The 18,768-nt window shown below is 43.9% G+C and overlaps 1 protein-coding gene across 3 annotated transcripts in view; it reads right to left on the reverse strand.

The window, feature by feature from the left end:
• The window catches only part of CDH23 (cadherin related 23), a 1,872,161-nt gene that overhangs the window by 1,616,861 nt on the left and 236,532 nt on the right, over window positions 1–18,768 (reverse strand). For all 3 annotated transcript variants that reach the window (XM_075348968.1, XM_075348971.1, XM_075348969.1), the window contains exon 3: window positions 1,855–1,935. In XM_075348968.1, coding sequence (XP_075205083.1) covers window positions 1,855–1,935 — 81 coding nt within the window. The remainder of the gene's footprint in view (window positions 1–1,854; window positions 1,936–18,768) is intronic.

The raw sequence follows: 18,768 nt of genomic DNA on the forward strand, positions 1-18,768 counted from the left end.
TTCCTGTTGTGAGTATTCACTGTACTAGGGATCTCGTCTGCTGGGGTTTCATCCTTTTCCCTTTAAGATCCAGTGGAGCTCCTCTTCTGTTCAGCTGCCAATCATCTGCATTTCCCCTTGGGTTTAAATACTCCCACCTTTCCTGGGCTTGTGGTGGTGATATTATTCAGTTCACTCAATCTCTGGATGCAGGCAGGTGGCTTGCACTCTTCTGTAGTATTGTTGCTGAAACTTTGCTGAACTTCTACCTGAGTCATCTGTGGATAAGTAGTTCAAACACTTTTTTCCTGTGTGTCTTCCTTGTGCCTTCTTAAGTGTGTAGTGGGGTCAGGGCCGGTGTCAGCACCTGGCACACCTGGTGCCGGGGCCCTAGACCACCGAGGAGGCCCACTCGCGTTGGCAGGGGGTGCACCACCAATAGCGTTAAGCCAGGCGGCCGCTTTGGAGCCCGTGAGTCAGAGAGGAGAGGCCCAATGCCAGCGCTGCTCTGGCCCACTTATCCTCTCATGGGCCCCCCCTCCTGAGGATCGCACTTTCAATTGTATCGGCATCGCAGTGCTGTATACCCCCCAGAGCTCTATGTTCCTTCCACCCCAGTGCTGTATACCCCCCAGAGCTATATGTTCCCCTCCACCTCAGTGCTGTATACCCCTCAGAGCTGTACCCCCGTCTGAAGCTGTATGCCCCCTCCTCAATAATGTGTATGTCCCCCCGCAATGTGTATGTTCCCATCCTCTCCTGTGATGTATATACAGCAGTGTCTGTGTGCGGCCATGTCTATTAGTGACGGCCACCAATCGGTGCACCACAGTCACATGCCCTGGAGTAGCTGGATAGGAGACAAGTGGGGGAGGTGAATGAGGCTGTTGCCGGCTTCCCCATATTAATAATACATCTAATGTGTCTGTGTGTATGATGTGTGTCTGTGTGTGTCAGTGTATATGACTGTGTATACATTTATGTCTGTTTATGTGTGTTTTTCTGAATTTCTCTTTAAATATGTACATATACCTGTATGTGTATGTATCTGTATGTGCGTGTCTGTGTGTGGATGGGGCCCACTGAGACTCTTTCGCCCAGGGCCCACAAAAACCTGGAGCCAGCCCTGAGTGGGGTTAACGAAGAGCTCATCCCATCCATTCCTTATTTAGGGCCCAGCACTAGGGATATCTAGGGTAAGGTATCCAGCTCGGAGCACAGGTGAGGAACCTAACTATGGTTCTGAGGGACCCCACGGACCAGCGGTAGGTATAGTCAGGGGTCACCCATTTCCCCCCTTCCCTAGACACAGGGGTACCTTTCCCTTCCCTTTTGCCGTTTGCTTGGTACTTCCCCATACCTAGCATGACCATGATGTTTTCAATACGTATTCACTCACTGTATATATTTATATATTATTAGCTGAACTACTAATGTGGTCATCACTGTTAGACTGTAAGTTAGTAAGGGGCACCCATGTAACAGCCTATAGAAGCATCATCTATGTGCAACTTTATTCTAAGTAGCCATCCTCATTATTAATGAAAGCATTTCCCTCCAGGGTAACCTCCACAATATATCATAGTTATTCATCAGCATTGTGTTCAGGACTATTGTTTGAACCTGTTTTTGTATTACATAGAATGGCCTTTTTCGATGATTTTAAGTATGTTTCATCTCCTTTTTTGTGACTTGATGTTCATTTGCAATACACGGTCAGCAGAATAGTTCTTATAGGATTTCTTCTGCCATTTGTGAGCTGGTACCATATCAAAGTTTATCATCTCTTATCCATAAACTATTTTGACTGCAATTTAACCCAGAGCTTGAACTTTCTAATCTGATGAAAGATGGAATAAATCATTGTAAACTTACCGACGGGAGTGTCTTCATTAATTAGCAAGTAAGTATCAAAGAAGTAATTTAAGAAAAACGGAAGTCTGTTGTAGGCCAAACCTGAGGAATAAAGAACAAGAAGTGTTATTAGTAAGAAGGATAAAAAGTTGAAATATTTGTTTTCTTTCAATTTAAAGGAGACTTTACTCTAAGTGAGCATCACCCAAACAAATATGGTGCCATGGCATACAATAATCGAATGTGTATAGTTATGCTGTATGTTAGATATTAGAGTAAAGACCACTTTTGCATGTTGAATTTTAACCCTGCTGAACATTGTACTCAAATGGGAGATAAGCTACTGGTATTAGTGACTGGCAGTGGCTTATTCCCATCATTATATTGAAAATACATGTATTTTCAGTGAAGCCCTTCCTCCTTTTCTCTACATAGATCTGTAGATCTAAAAAATGAATTTCCTGCATCTTCTTAGAGAAAAGAATTCTACCTTTCTTTCTCGGTGCTCAGCATCTAATGATATGATTTAATCAAGAATCAGCAAAAACATTATTGCATGCCCTCATCATCTCCCACCTTGACTATTGCAACCTCCTGCTCTCTGGCCTCCCTTCCAACACTCTTGCACCCCTCCAATCTATCCTAAACTCTGCGGCCCGCTTAATCCAACTCTCCCCTCGCTATTCTCTAGCCTCGCCACTCTGCCAATCCCTTCACTGGCTTCCCATTGCCCAACGACTCCAGTTCAAAACATTAACCATGACATACAAAGCCATGTGCAACCTGTCTCCTCCTTACATCTGTGACCTAGTCTCCCGGTACCAACCTGCACGCAACCTCAGATCCTCACAAGATCTCCTTCTCTACTCCTCTCTTATCTCCTCTTCCCACAATCGCATACAAGATTTCTCCCGTGCCTCCCCCATACTCTGGAACGCTCTACCTCAGCATATCAGACTCTCCCCAACCGTGGAAAGCTTCAAGAGGAGCCTCAAGACCCATCTCTTCCAACAAGTCTACAACCTACAATAACCCTCAGTCCAGTACACCACTGTGCAACCAGCTCTGTCCTCACCTATTGTACCATCACCCATTCCCTGTAGACTGTGAGCCCTCGCGGGCAGGGTCCTCTCTCCTCCTATACCAGTCTGTTTTGTACTGCTAATGATTTTTGTACGTATACCCTCTTTCACTTGTAAAGCGACATGGAATAAATGGTGCTATAATAATAAATAATAATAATAATAATGATTATTATAATATTATTATAATACTATTATAATATATATATAATATAATATATTATAATATTATATTATTATAATACTATTAATTAAAATATAATAATATTAATATATAATTATATCATTATTAATAATAATAATTATTATTATTATTATCTCACTTAAATGAAAACATGTTTACTATATCTTCCATGTTTTATGTTAAAAAGTAAAGCCCCCTAACTTATCAAATTTTGTCTACTTTACAGCATCAGAACTCATAAGTGGAAAAACAGTTAGTGAATTTGTTGAATATAAAAAATAATAATAGTGATTAACTGAACTGGTATTGTTTCCTTATACTTTAAATAAACATATAATGACTAGAAATGTAACATTAAAATTGCAACTTTCTTTAAAGGGGTAGTCCACTACTTGGGAATTCAGAAAAGAGAGAAAGGTAGATATAAATTTACAGGCATCAGAATGGTGCACTGTTACTCATTCTGCTGTTGGCTTTGTATAATGAACCATTCAGCCTTTCAATATTGTTTATGAAGCACATATGAAAAAATGAGTACATGGAAAAAGTGTATACAGTTTATTTGACTGGTACTTGACTATTGTTAGAGTAGGTAGGTCGAAATTCTTTTTATTATTTGTGTCTTTTGTGCTTAAATGACAAAATGTCAATACATGAAAATACTGTTTTGGACTGCTAGATGGTGAGAGGTTAGGGTTAAACAAGTTGGCCACGTTTTGTAAAACTCCTTCTTAAATACTATATATCCCCATGAAAAATAAAATCAGATACCTACCGTACCTGCACTATAACAGCAATGTCGGCATTGGGTCTTTTGTTCCTCTCATGACATTGCTGCGCCACGTGAGTGCTGCAGCCAATCAATGCCTGCTAATGGGCTGAAGTACACAGGGGGCACCAGCAGACCTGGTGGCCTCAATGTCTGGTGGTGACGGGCAAACCATTTATGCCTAACCCCTAACTCCCTCGCATTCCAAGACAGTATCTTCATGAATTGACATTTGTAATTTAGACCACAAAATATTCAGATAAAAAGGACTTTCGACCCTCCACCCAGGCAAACATTAAATGATTACATAATAGTTAAAGCTACAATTGAACAGTTTAGATCAAAGCATACTCATGTGGGTGAATGTCCCAGTCAAGATCCAGACCTAAATCTCATTGAAAATCTGTGGCAAGACTTGAAAAATTAGTTTTCACAGATGTCCTGCATCCAATCTTACTGAGTCAGCACTATTTTGTAAAGAATGGACAGAAATGTCAGTCTCAAGATGTGTAAAGCAGGTAGAGACATACCCCAAAAGACTTCCAGCATTAACTGCAGCAAAAGGTGGTCCTACATAGTATTGACTCAGCGGGGCTGAGTACAAATGCATTTCACAATTTTTAGATTCATGTCTTTAAAAGATTTAGAGAACAATGTATCATTTACTTTACACTTCACAAAAATTTGCTTCTTAAGGATGCTTTACACGCTGCAACATCACTAGCAATATCGCTAGCGATCGCACCCGCCCCTGTCGTGCGTACGTCATGGGCAAATTGATACCTCCGGCGAACAATATCGCTAGGACGCGTCACACATACTTACCTTCCTAGCGAAGTCGCTGTGGCCGGCGAACAACCTCTTTTTTAAGGGGGCGATTTGTGCGGTGTCACAGCAACGTCAGTCAGCAGGCCACCAATAGAAGCAGAGGGGCAGAGAGCAGTCGCATTCACGTTACTCCCACCTCATTGCCGGAGGACGCAGGTACGTTGTTGTTCGTCGTTTCTGGGGTGTCACACGTTTTGATGTGTGCTGCCTCAGGAATGACGAACAACCTGCATCCAAAATGAGCAGCAATATTTGGGAAAGGAACAACGTGTCAATGATCAGCGATTGGTGAGTATTTTTGATCGTTGGCGGTCGCTCGTAGGTGTCACACGCAACGACGTCGCTAACGAGGCTGGATGTGCATCACGAATTTCGTGACCCCAGCGATTTCTCGTTAGCGATGTCGTTGCGTGTAAAGCGGCCTTTAGTGTTGGACTATCACTAAACATGTCTCATAGTGAACTATTCGGATTTCAGATTATTTGAGACAAATAATTTCTATTATACGTGTATTCATCATGAATAATGAACAAAATGCAAATCAATGGGAAACGTAAATGATTTTTAAGAGGATCTTGGAAGTCACTCTGGGAGGGCATTTCTGACTCACATTTGGTTTCTGGGAACAATGTTGGCAGAGTGGATTAAAAGCATGAAAATAACACTGAGATTCCCTGCGGCTGTCACACTACTTCTGGGTTCGCTAGAGGGACCTCATGTGGCTGTTTTAAAATTATTTAAGTAAACAATTTAAAAAAAGCTTGTGTCCCCCTCCCCCCCCAATTTTAAATCCCAACCAAGCTAAAGCCACCCTGCAGCCTCTCAGAATTGCTTGCTGCATCCATTAGATGCGACAATTTCGGCGCTTTACCCAGCTCATCCCGATTGCCCTAATATAGTAGTAATTGGGGTAATACAAGAGGATAATGACGACTGTGATTTGTAAAAAATCACAGCTGCCATTAATCCCTGGATTAGTAATGATATGAAGGAAAACTGAAAAGACATAAGGTGCTAATACGGTACTAACATAAAAACGTTGGTAGATAATGTCTGATGTGCTCATCTGATGCAGTTGTGAAAATAGTTACAACCACTAATAAAGCGTGTAAGTTATGTCTGCAGGAGGCAGTCCACTTCTTTGTTTTTTGATGCTGGATTAGTAATGGGAAAGGATCTATGGGACCCCCAAGTATTTATCTTGTAAATAAAAATAAATAAAACACAAAACAGAGAAAATTCCTTTAAAAAACAAAACACCATCTTTTTCCAATTTATTAAGCCCCAAACCACCCATGTCAGATGTAATCCACACCACGAAGTCCCACAATTATCCTGACTCTGCTACATACTGAAGTCGCAGCGCACATTACGTTTTGATGAAGTTTTGATGTGGTTTTTTTTTGCCAGTGTGACGCCCTGGCCTATCAGGTCGTCACAGGGTATTGCGCAATCTGCCCTTCTGCACAGTATCCACCTCCTCCTTGGTTACGGGTCCCTGACCTTTGGTGTTGCCAATAACAAGCTAATCAAAATCTTAGGAACACTCTGCACCACACCCACCAGACACACCAGTGGCTGACGTGCAGGGAATAAAGTCGCCCACTTGGGGGGTTGGTTAAGGGGAGGTCAGGAGTGTTAGCAGACAGTCAGTTGTGAAGTGACTTTCAAGAGGAGAGGTCACAAGGGAGTGTAGTGTTGGAGGTGGAAGTGAGAGAAGGTCAGGAGCAGGGCTCCTTGGTTTACTAGGTGGCAAACGTTGGTCTGGTCCTGGTAGGAGCTAGACCCCGGTCACAGGGGGAACGTGACAAGGGGCACGGACTGTCGAGGAGGACAGCCGGCGGCCTTGTGCCATCACTGGGCAGGGGCCAGGGCACGACGGGGTACGTGGACCCTAGGTCAAGAAGGAGCTTCAAGCGTCTTGACAATTTACCCGAGGAGGACGGACCCTTCAAGATCCGTTCTCCACCCGCTCCAAAATCAGGGTACTAGCGCAACGAGGGAGATAGGACTTTCCCACTACATAGTCCAGAAAATCCCAAGCGTGAACCCTGAGAGCAAGCTCACCCAGTTAGCCATACTGGTGAGCGGGACCCGATAGTTCTATGCTAGAGGGACCATTTAGAAGTGAGGTGCCACAGAAAAGGCCACAGGCTAACAAGCAACACCAACGGGCACGGGATCCAGGCGTGCTCCCTCCCTGCTGCAGCGGTGCTAAGAACTTTGGTTTACCACCTTTGCTGGTGTCAGCGTTATTGGACTGAGTGAGTACTAAAGTGATCCCTGACCGTCCCAATTGCACCTCTCTGTCACCAACACCGAGTCCCAGGGCATTCCCCCTACCCATGGAGGGGTTAAACATCTAGCTGCCCACACCATCGCCACTGGGTACTCCCCATTGCAGCGGTGGTACTACTCCTTACCACGCACCACGGGTGGTGTCACGAACTGTCCATACAATCCCCTGTAAATAACCCCCCTTTAATTAAGAGTGGCCGCGTGACACCGACCCCCGGGCCCGGAGACCCCTCGAGCAACCGCGGATCCTGATCCGAGCAGTGGCGGCAGGCTGCTGACGCGGTGGCGGCATACCAGGAGATGCAGATTTGATGTATAAATTCCAGCACCAAATCTGCATGCACCTCCTGGCAGAAAACCACACAAAATATGCGGTTTTGATACCTTTTCTGTGGGGTTTTCTGCCAGGAGTTGCAAATTTAGTACAGAAATCTGGTACACACATTTCTGCACCAAATCTGCATCTCCGGGCAGAAAACTACACCTAAACTGTGTTTCTTGACAGGAGATTCAGATTTGGTGCTTACATTTATACACCAATTTTTTGCACTATATCTGGTGTATAAATTTCTGCACCAAATCTGCATCTCCTGGGAAAAAAATGTACTGAAATCGCGTTCATTTTTGGTGAAGTTTCAGTGCGTTTTTGCAAGGAGATGCAGAAATGTCTGCAACCAGATACTCAATGTGCACATATCGCTAGATCTGGCAATCTGGCAGTGGGTTAAACTGAGTTCACTAAGAGCAGTGGAGGATCCCTGAGTGTGAACTCTGGTGACCAGACTATCGAATTGCTGGATTGTCATATTGATGGACATGGCGGCATAGCAATCCAACAGTCTGGCAGCTGTGAGGCCCAAAAACTTTAAAAGAGCCTTTAAGAGATCCTTTAAGTTTGTTGGAGTTTCCAGCTGTTGGGACTCCTGAATGCTGTGAACACTGATAACAGACTACAGCCTCCAAATGTCCCAGCAGCTGGGAACTCAATGAATGTTAAAGGCTCTCTTAAAGGCATCCTTAAAGTTAAAAAGTTACTGGTTTGACAACTTTCGTGAGACCCAGTGGCTGTCATCTCTGGTAACCTTTAGATTACCAGAGCTCACAGCCACCAGGTTTCACGGCATCTGTGAGATCCAAAAACCTTAAAGGAGTCTTTAAGATAACCTTTAGGTTGCTTGGCGTTCCCAGCTGTTGGGACACCTGGAGGCTGTGAACTCTGATAACAGTTCACAGTCTTCAGATGTCCCAGCACCTGGGAACTCAAGGAATGTTAAAGGGTCTCTTAAGGGCTTTCTTAAAGGCTCCTTTAAAATTATTGACAGGTGCTGGGAAACCCAGTGGCTGTGAGCTCTGTTAACATAAAGGTTTCTGGTGCTCACAGCAGTGAGGCCTGGAAACCTTAAAGGAGCCTTTAGGAGAGCCTTTAAATAGAAGTCCCAGGAATTTCGAGCTCCATAGGGTTCCAATGGTAGAAATGTCAAATGACCCCTCTCTGGGACTTCTAGTGTTAACGTTCCTTCAGTTCCCACCTGCTGGCACTCCCAAGCACAGTAATGCCAGTAGCAAAAATGGCTACAGCATTACTGTGATTGGAAAGCAATCCCAACATGTCTAGTGGCTGAAAATCAGGCACAAGCATGCTGGGAGGGGTATTGAAACTCACAAGGCAAATTCCAACCTACTCGATGTGTAACAGATATCAGGAATACCTTAATATTCATGTAAGTAACGATTAGTGCCAAGTATATTCGCTCATCACTAAATATCATATTTAGTGCATTTCAATTTGTTTCACACATTTAATGATATTCCAGTGCATTTCAATTTGTGGGTTTAATGTGAAAAAATATGGAAAAGGTCACGGGGTATGGGTAATTTTTTTTTACAGCACTGTATACAGTGAAGAAAATAATTATTCGATCCCTTGCTGATTTTGTAAGTTTTAAGGGTACTTTAATTTTAACAGTAAGAGATAGAATATCCAAAATAAAATACAGAAAGTCACATTATATAAATTATATAAATTTATTTGCATTTAACAGGGAGAAATAAGTATTTGCTTCCCTACCAACCATTAAGAGTTCTGGCTCCTACAGATCCTTAGATGCTCCTAATCAATTTGTTCTCATCATTAAAGACAGTTGTCTTAATTGTCACCTGTAAAAAAACTCCTGTCCACAGGCTCAATTAATCAGTCAGACTCTATTACCTCTACAATATGGGCAATACCAAAGAGCTTTCTAAGGATGTCAGGGACAAGATCATAGACCTGCACAAGGCTAGTGTACCGCCCTGCTCTCAGCTGCCGAGCTGCTCGGATCCGGACCTTCTGTTGGTGGCTCGAGGATCTCCGGACCCAGGGGTCTCGCGGTCACTTCAATCAAAAAGGAGGTTATAGTAGTGGATGTAGGACGTATATGTACGGGCTGAGCCGTATTAAGTTCGTGACGCCACCCACGGTGTGTGGTGAAGTTGGACACCACCGCTGCAGCTACGGGGGCACCCGGGGGGATATTGTGCAGCAAGTTGTTAACCCCTCCGTGGGCAGGGATGGTGGCCCCGGGACCCATTGGGTTTTTGGTGCAGGGAGATGGGCGACCGCAGGGTGCTGGTGTACTCACTATTGAAGGAAACACACGAGTCTCTGGTAAACCAAGGTGATGGTGGTCAGTGCCCGCAGCCGGCTGCGTTCTGGTTCCCCCACCTGACTGGTGGTCTCTGTCTTTCTCCTGCACCTTTTTAGAATGGTGGACTGCCTGTGCTTGCAACTTCAGGAGTCCGCCCCCGGCTGGATGTGGCCTAAGGAGCCCTTGCTCGCAGACACTGGCCCGTGGGATCTCTGAGCCCTGGCGGTGGCCTTTTATCCCCCTCGGTGGGCTGTTGTCTTCTAATAGGGACTTTGGGTGGGACAGGACCTCTAGTCCTGGCCTCAATCAGTTAACTAACAAGCTCCAGTAGCTTCTGGACTTGGCTTCAAGGTCCGAGTACCCCCCTGTGTGCTCCGGTTTCCGAGTCGGTTCCCCAGGTCGGTACCGGCGGGCCACTACTCTGTCACGGTCCACCTCGGTTCCAACGAGCCATCTTCCCGGCTCCTGCAGACGGAGACCGCCATCTGCCTCCTAGCCAATGGCACCAGGGCTCCTACCCTGGTGCCGTTCAATTTGGGGTATTCGCCTCTGCTGGAGCTGGACACAGCTCCAGCCCACACTCCTCTCCAACTTGAACTCTAACACTTAACTCACTGTTTTCCTGCCTCGGGCTGTCTAGACTCCTTGGTGGGCATCTTCCAACCACCTGGTTCCGCCCCCTGGTGTGTCTACCTAGCTCTGAGGGGGATGACTAGGGTTTTAAAGGTTGGCTGATGTCACCTGTGAGGGAAGGGTGTTGTGCAGGGGCCTGTTTGTGACTACCTGGCCCGGCCAGGGCATCACACTGGAATGGGCTACAAAACCATAAGTAAGACGCTGGGTGAGAAGGAGGCAAATGTTGGTGCAAAAGTAAGAAAATGGAAAAAATACAAAATGAGTGTCAATCGACATAGGTCTGGGGCCCCATGCAAAATCTCACCTCATGGTCATGAGGAAGTTGAGAGATCAGTCTAAAACTACACAGGGGAAACTTGTTAATGATCTCAAGACAGCTGGGACAACTGTCACTAAAAAAACCACTGGTAACACATTTCGCCGTAATGGATTAAAATCCTGCAGTGACCACAAAGTCCCACTGATGAAGAAGGCACATGTGCATGCCTGTCTAAAGGTTGCCAATGAACACCTGAATGATTCTGAAACTGATTGGGAGAAGGTGCTGTGGTCAGATGACTCAAAAATTTAGCTCTTTGACCTTAACTCAACTAGCCATGTTTGGAGGAAGGGAAATGCAGACTATGACCCAAAGAACACTGTCCCCACTGTCAAGCATAGAGGTGAAAACATTATGTTTTGAGCATGTTTCTCTGCTAATGGCACATGACTACTTTACCGCATCAATGGAGCCATGTACCATAAACTCTTGAGTGACAACCTCCTTCCCTCTGCCAGGACTTTAAAAATGGGTTAAGGCTGGGTCTTCCAGCAAGACAATTACTCAAAACATACAGCCAAGTCAACAAAGGAGTGGGTCAAAAAGAAGCACATTAAGGTCATGGAGTGGCCTTGCCAGTCTGCAAATATTAATCCCATAGAAAACTTATTGAGGGAGCTGAAGCTCCGAGTTACCAATTGACAGCCTCAAAATCTTAATGATTTAGAGATGATCTGCAAAGAGGAGTGGAAAAAAATTCCTTCTAACATGGGCGCAAACCTCATCACCAACTACAAAAAACGTCTGACTGCTGTGCTTGCCAACAAGGGTTTTGCCACCAAGTATTAAGTCTTGTTTGCCAGAGGGATCAAATACTTATTTCTCTCTGCAAAATGCAAATAAATTAATATAATTTATACAATGTGATTTTCTGGATTTTATTTTGGATATTCTATCTCTCACTGTTAAAATTAACCTACCCTTAAAATTATAGACTGCTCATGTCTTTATCAGAGGGCAAACTTACAAAATCAGCAAGGGATCAAATACTTATTTCCTTCACTGTATATGTATTAGCGCTGTGGATTTAAGCATGCATCCTAGGATGTATGATGCATTTACACTGTCTGATAATACTTCAGAGATTATCATTAATGACCCATCGTTCATCATAACTGTGTCATGTGAATGAGTTCAGTGACTGAACAAAGTGCCCAAAAATGCTCATTCAGCGTGTATGAAATTGTTTATGCAAGCAAAAAGATTGTTGTTCATCTTTCAAAAATTGTCCAGTGTAAATGGAGATTGTTCACTCGTTGAGCCATTGGTTGGAAACTCAAATCCTCAATAGGTATAGCTATATTGTGATTGTTTGATCATGCTCCAAGGTGATTGTTCTGAATCAGCTGAAACATTACAACAATTTCATATATTTATTTGTCATATTAATCATCGTTTTCATTGCAAATGCGAATGTTCATATGAAACTGTGAACTTGATTATTGAACACTTTATCTCTAATGTTTTTTTAATTTTCTTTGTGCAGTATCAACGTAAATGTTTACATACTTTATTAGTATTATGTATTTTACATAAATACTATCACTTATGGGATTCTATAATAAAGACTATTTGTACTGTGAACACAGTGCTCGATCTTCGATATTACAATGTACGTGGGGCTGCTGATAAGTCTTTGGCTTTGTGATCTTTTTTTGTTTCTATGGTAATGAATGTTACATCACCTGAAAGCATTATGTGTCTAATATATGTTTTCAAAATGTTGTATTTGTTGCTTATGTCAACAGTGTTCTACGCACGCGGGAAAACTAAATGGCGGAGTCCAATGCAATATTCACAGCAACTGAGAGCAGAGGAGTGATAAAATTTGTGTTTCTGCAAGGAAAGTCTGCAAAGGATATTCATGGTGATATGTCGCCCTTCATATTCCACAGTTAAGAACAGGGTTGCCAAATGTAAAACTGGTCACTTCAGCACCAATGATGAGGAATCTCATGGATGACCTAGAATAGTTGTTGTTCCGGAGATAATTGCTGCTGTGCACAACCTCATACTGGAGAATCAACAAATTTCAGCTAAAGCAATTGCAGACCTCATGGGGATTTCCAGTGAATGTGTTTGTGTCATTATCCTTGAACATTTGGACATGAGGAAGCTATCTGCAAAGTGGGTCCCCAAATGTTTGACAACAGATCAGAGAAGCATGCGAGTGAAAAGTTCCTGGTCAATTTGTTAGCGTTTCCGAACTGATAAGAACTTCTTCCATCAACTGATCTCTATGGATTAGACCTGGATTTATTTGTATGACCCTGAAATCAAGGTGCACTCAAAAGAGTGTGGTCACAGTGGTTCTCCTCATCCAAAGAAGTTCAGGGTGCAAAAATCAGACACTAAGGTGATGGCATCTGTGTTCTGGGATAAGGAGGGCATGCTGCTATTGGACTACCCTTAAAAGGGTTCCACCATCAATGCAAGGTATTATATTGAACTTTTGGACCAATTGAAGGCAGCTCTGAAGGCCAAAAGGTGCGGCAAGCTGTTCAAAAGAATCTTATTTCTGCAAGACAATGCCTCCACTCACACTGCACAAGCGACCAAGGCAAAACTGGCAGATCTGGGCAACCAAAATTTCTGTGATGAAAAATAGCTGGAAAATGATAGTGTCACGGGCGGAGGAGGGGACGCCGCGCTCTCCCACTGCTCGGGTCCGGCTGCCGCGGCTGCTGCGGCCTGCTGCTGCTCGGTGGCTCGAGCGATGGGCCGGACTCCAGCGGCGCTCCTCGCCCGTGAGTGAAAGGGGATTGGGATTTGGGATAGTCTATTGTCCGTGACGCCACCCACGGTTGTGGTGATTTGTTGACACCACCGCTGCTCTGTATGGAGATCCCGGGAGGGATGGTATGGAGCAGCCAGGTGTTGTGTTGCCCCTCCATGGGTAGGGGTTGGTGATCCTGGGGCCCAGTGATGAGGTGGGAGATGCAGGGCTTGGTGGGCGCAGGGACGCGGGGGCAGCGCTGTGCCTTGCGGCACTGTGGTACTCACTCAGCCTGAGACGATGACACAGTTCTCGGTAAAACACACGGCTGGAAAGACGGTTCCCACGGACGGCTGCACTTGCTTTCCCCAGTAGGTGACGGTCCCTCTGTCCTGCACCTAAGTTGATGATGGTTGCGATGGGTTCCCACCGGTAACCCGCTCCCCGGCTTGGATATGGGCCGGAGGAGCCCTACTTTGCCCGCAGGCGCCGGCCCTGAGAAACTGGTGCCCTGGTGGTGGCGGTGTCTCTCCGTAATGATCGGACTGTTGCCTTCAATCGGGACTTCCCCTTCACTGACGGATTTGGCAAATTCACGGCGACTCCTAGCCTTGCCGGGGTCCGAAAGGCCCCTGCCCTGGTGCTGACTGTTCTTCGTATACTGCTCCAGACCGCCGTGCCACTACCCGTCCGCGGTCCTTCCAGCAACCTCCAAGCAGTCACCCCTGCGGACTATCACCGCCGTCTGCTGACCTTGCTGGCACTGTCCGGGGCACACAAACCCGGACCAACTTCAGGCTTTACTACTGTCACTTTGCACTTTAGCTCCACTTCACTGTTTACTCAAGCTCTTCCCTGAGCTAAACTGATTACTCCTTCTACTTCACTCCTCTAAACTCATCTGCTTGTTTACTCCTCACTCTAGCTCTTCCCTGAGCTGACTCTACTCTAGCCCTCAGCTAGACTTCAACTGCCTGGTTCTTCCCGCCTCCAGAGCTGTGAACTCCTCGGTGGGTGGAGCCAACCGCCTGGCCCACCCCCTGGTGTGGACACCAGCTCCTGGAGGAAGGCAACAAGGATTTTTGGGTTAGCTTTGGTGTTCCTAACTGGGGTGTAGGGTGTGGTGGTGTGATGACCTGTGACCCTTGGCTTGCCCAGGGCGTCACAATAGTAGTAAGGACTAGAAGGTGTGGCAAAAGGAAGATAACACACAATCAAACTTTTTCTAGCAAGTTCATTAAACTACATGAATAATCACTGTTTTCCTCTTCCACCCTGTGTACCAGCATCTGTAATTAGTTGCAGTCAGACTGCTATAGACGCCCCCCACCATCTGTGTCCACATCTGTGATTGGTTGCAGACCAGTTGTATTGCAGTGCAAAAATCAATAAATAAATCATTTTAAAAAATGACATGGGCTCCGGCTCTATTTTTGATAACCAGCACACATAAAACAAACAACTACGGGCTTCATCAACCAGCTATCTGTTTAACATGGTTGTTTAGCAAAAATAGATGGAATCCTACACTATTAAAATTTATTTGAATAAATAGTTTTAAAAAACACCGTGGGGTCCACTTTATTATGACTAGGCTTCACCAACAAAAGAAAACGTTGACTGTACACAATGACAATATAGGGTTAAAATTAGTTTTATTCTATTTTCATTTGTTGTTACTCATTTCCAACAGTACAAAAAAAGACAATACCCAAACACCTGAAACACAGACTATTACCGCTTTGCAGGCTCGACTACTGGAGAATACAATTATTATTTTAACTCATGATTAATACCTGGAGATTTCGACACGGTTGACTGTGTTTTGCTTACTCAGCCCAGGTCTTAGCTTCTGTTTCTTGCACAAAATCAAATCTCCTAGTAATTGTCTTGCTTCATTCTTGATTCTTTCTGCTCAGTTATGCAACATCGTATTTACAGAATAAAATAATATGTAGCCATTCCACATCTTTTTGTGCATTTCTACTTTCCGCCTATTAATTACTAAGAGCTAATGTCGTTATCACACCCACTCGAGAATAAGCGATTCTGATTATACACAATGCAGCTTATGGGTTTTTATCCTCTTCTTTATAGTAAATCCTCAGACAAAGCTTGGCAGGTAATTACTTTGTAGTTTAATAATTAGGTAAAGATTATTTTTCCTATTGTAAATCAAACCAACTAATGTTGAAATATGTTGCGGCTAAGGACTTTTCATCATGGATAAAAAATATAAGTCAACAATCAATCAGGGCCAACCAAACCAAAAGATTGATTCAAACTTTACAGCATTAAGAAGTAATTCGAGTTTTCTACACTTTTCCTGCGTATATTTCCACAAACCCTATGCCTCTTGGTTTCCCATGGTTAATTGTCAGACATCAGAACTAATCATAGGACAGAAATGTGAAAAATGAAAAATTTCCTTCATCTGTTATGTGACTAGTCCAAGAGAACATTGATTTGATTTTTAGGAAATAAAATTAGCAAAAACGCACATTGATTTGTATTTTTCCCATTTTAGTCTATTGAGTCTAAAAATATAAATCCATAATTAAGAATGGACTGATCACTACTTTGATGGATTCAGAAATATAGAATTTTATAAACAAGGACTCAAAGTATATAGCAATAATCTTAAGATTTATGACCCATATAGGGAAGATACTGTGATTGGCTAACCCTGTAAATCTATGCTGGTTAAACTTAGCTCACATCTTCATCTGACCTTTATTTGCTATTTAAAGGTAAAGCATATGTTTGATAAGAGCATGTCTATCCCGCTGACCTTGACGTTCACTGAAAAAGAAAACTACCCTTAGAATAAATTGAACAAAATGTGATATGACCAGGTATTTATAATAAAGCCATGGTGTTTACTAAAAAAGACAAGAGGGGCTACAATTATTTAAGTTTATTATTTAAATGGTTACCATAATTTTAATAAACTTATTTCTAGAGATGGGCAAATAGTGAAATATTGGGATTCAAATTATTCAAGCAGAATAATTTTGATTATTTGCATATTCCTACCGAATAATGAACCCAATCCAAGGCAATGGGAAACTCAAATAATTTTCTGGAGGACCTTGGAAGTATGTCTGTGTAGGCAGTAAAAATGCTGCAATGAATGGAAAAATGCTGAAACTGAATGGGAAAGGCATGGGGAAGACGCCTGGATGCATTTGTGACTCACATTTCGTTTCTGGGAATAATGCTGTCAGAGTATTACTGGGATTAAAGCAGGAATATTACACTTACTGAGATTCCCGTGGTTGTCATAGTACTTCAGGTCCGATCATTAAATCTCATGCATATTCACTGCTTCCCTTGCCCACCCTCTGTGACAGCATCTGTGATTGACTGCAGTCAGGCTGCTGATGTGCTGGCATCTGTGATTAATTGACTTCACAGTACCTGCCGGGGGCAGGACGTGGAGTGTAAAAATAAATAAATAATTTGAAAATATGTTGCAGGTTCCCCCGTATTTTGATACCCAGTGCAGATAACACAGACAGCTGCAGGCAGTAGCCCTCAGCTGTGTTCTTTATCTTGGATTTGAATCAAAATATGAGGGACTCCATATGTCTTTTTTTAATTATTTAAATAAATAATTAAAAAAAATACGGCATGCGGTTCCCCCAATTTTGATACACAGCCAAAATAAAGCCAACAACTGGGAGCTTGTATTCTCAGGCTGGGGAGGTCAATGGTTATTGGACCCTCTCCTGCCTAAAAATAGCAGCCCACAGCCATCCCAGAATTATTGCATCCATTAGATACGACAATTCCAGCCCATTACCTGGTTCATCCCGAATGCCCTGCAATTGGGGTAATATAAGGGGTTAATGACAGCTGTAAATTCTCAAAAAATCCCAGCTGTCATCAAGCTCAAGGTTAGTAATGGGAAGAAGTCTATGAGACCCCCAATTACTAACTCTGTAAATAAAAAGAAATAAACACAGAACATGTAAAACATAAAAAACACCCTTTTTTATTATCCATCAAAACACTCCTTCAGGTACAACGTAATCCACATGAGGTCTCACGATAATCCTAACTCTCCTACATCCGAGGTTGCAGTGAGCGGTCACATTAGAGAACATGACCGTGCACTGTGGTGTCAGGGACACACTTACTGAGCCGCAGCTATGACTGCAGGTGAACTGACCTCTGGTGAACTCATTGAACTCAGTGACCTCACCTCAGGTGAAGTTATTGAACTGAATGCCGGATTATCGGAGTTCATTGACTTCACCAGAGGTCACAGCTGGGGTTCCCATGGTGCTCCAGCTGTGACCTCAGGTGAACTGACCTGAGAGGAACTCAATGAACTCAGTGACCTCATCTCTGGTAAACTTATTGAACTCAGTGATTTCTGGATTAGGCAATGTGTGTATATTGAGTATCTGGTTGCAGACATTTTTGCACCAAATCTGCATCTCCTGGCAAAAAAATGCACCAAAACCGAGATGCAGTTTTGATGTGGTTATGACTCAGCTTTGTGCCAGGAGATGCGGATTTGTTGCATAAATTTGTTACAGACAAACCATCATTTTGGTGTGTTTTTTGCTATGAGATGCAAATTTGGTGCAGGAATGTCTGCAACAAATCTGCAGCTTTCTGCTAGGAGATGCAGAGCCATGATGTGGTTTTGATGTGTTTTTCACTTGGTTTTCTGCCAGGAGATGCAGATTTGTTGAAGAAATTTGTTGCACACGTTTTTGCAACAAATCTGCATCACCTGACAGAAAACCGCATCAAGAATGTGTCAAAATCGCAGATTTGATCTGCAACAAATTTCTACACTAAGGGGTACTTTGCACGCTACGACATCGCTACTGTGATGTCGTCGGGGTCAAATCGAAACGGTAACAACGTTGCAATGTGTAAAGCCTAGATGCGCCGATAAACGATTGCAAAAGCGTTGAAAATCGGTGATCTGTGTAGCGTCGGTCATTTTCATAATGTCGCACCAATAGGAGATACGATGTTGTTCCTCGTTCCTGCGGCAGCACACATTGCTGTGTGTGAAGCCGCAGAATCGAGGAACATCTCCTTACCTGACTCCACCGGTTATGCGGAAGGAAGGAGGTGGGCAGGATGTTTACGTAGCGCTCATCTCCGCCCCTCCGCTTCTATTGGCCGCCTGCCGCGTGACGTCGCAGGGCAGGTAAGTGCGTGTGAAGCTGCCATAGCGATAATGTTCGCTACAGCAGCTATCACAAGATATCGCATGTGCGACGGGGGTGGGTACTATCGCGCTCGGCATCACTAGCCGATGCTAGAGATGTCGCAATGTGCAAAGTACCCCTTAACCCCTTAATCTGCATTTCCTGGCAGAAAATGAGTCAAAACTGTATTGCTGTGCGGCCTTGTCCTGCAATCCAACAGTCGAGAATATGGCAATGGGTTCCACTTTCACTCACAGCAGCGGGTTGAACTTACATGGAGGGAAACGGGGAGACCCGAG

The sequence above is a fragment of the Anomaloglossus baeobatrachus genome, chromosome 5 (assembly GCF_048569485.1).
Source record: "Anomaloglossus baeobatrachus isolate aAnoBae1 chromosome 5, aAnoBae1.hap1, whole genome shotgun sequence".
Classification (NCBI taxonomy): domain Eukaryota; kingdom Metazoa; phylum Chordata; class Amphibia; order Anura; family Aromobatidae; genus Anomaloglossus; species Anomaloglossus baeobatrachus.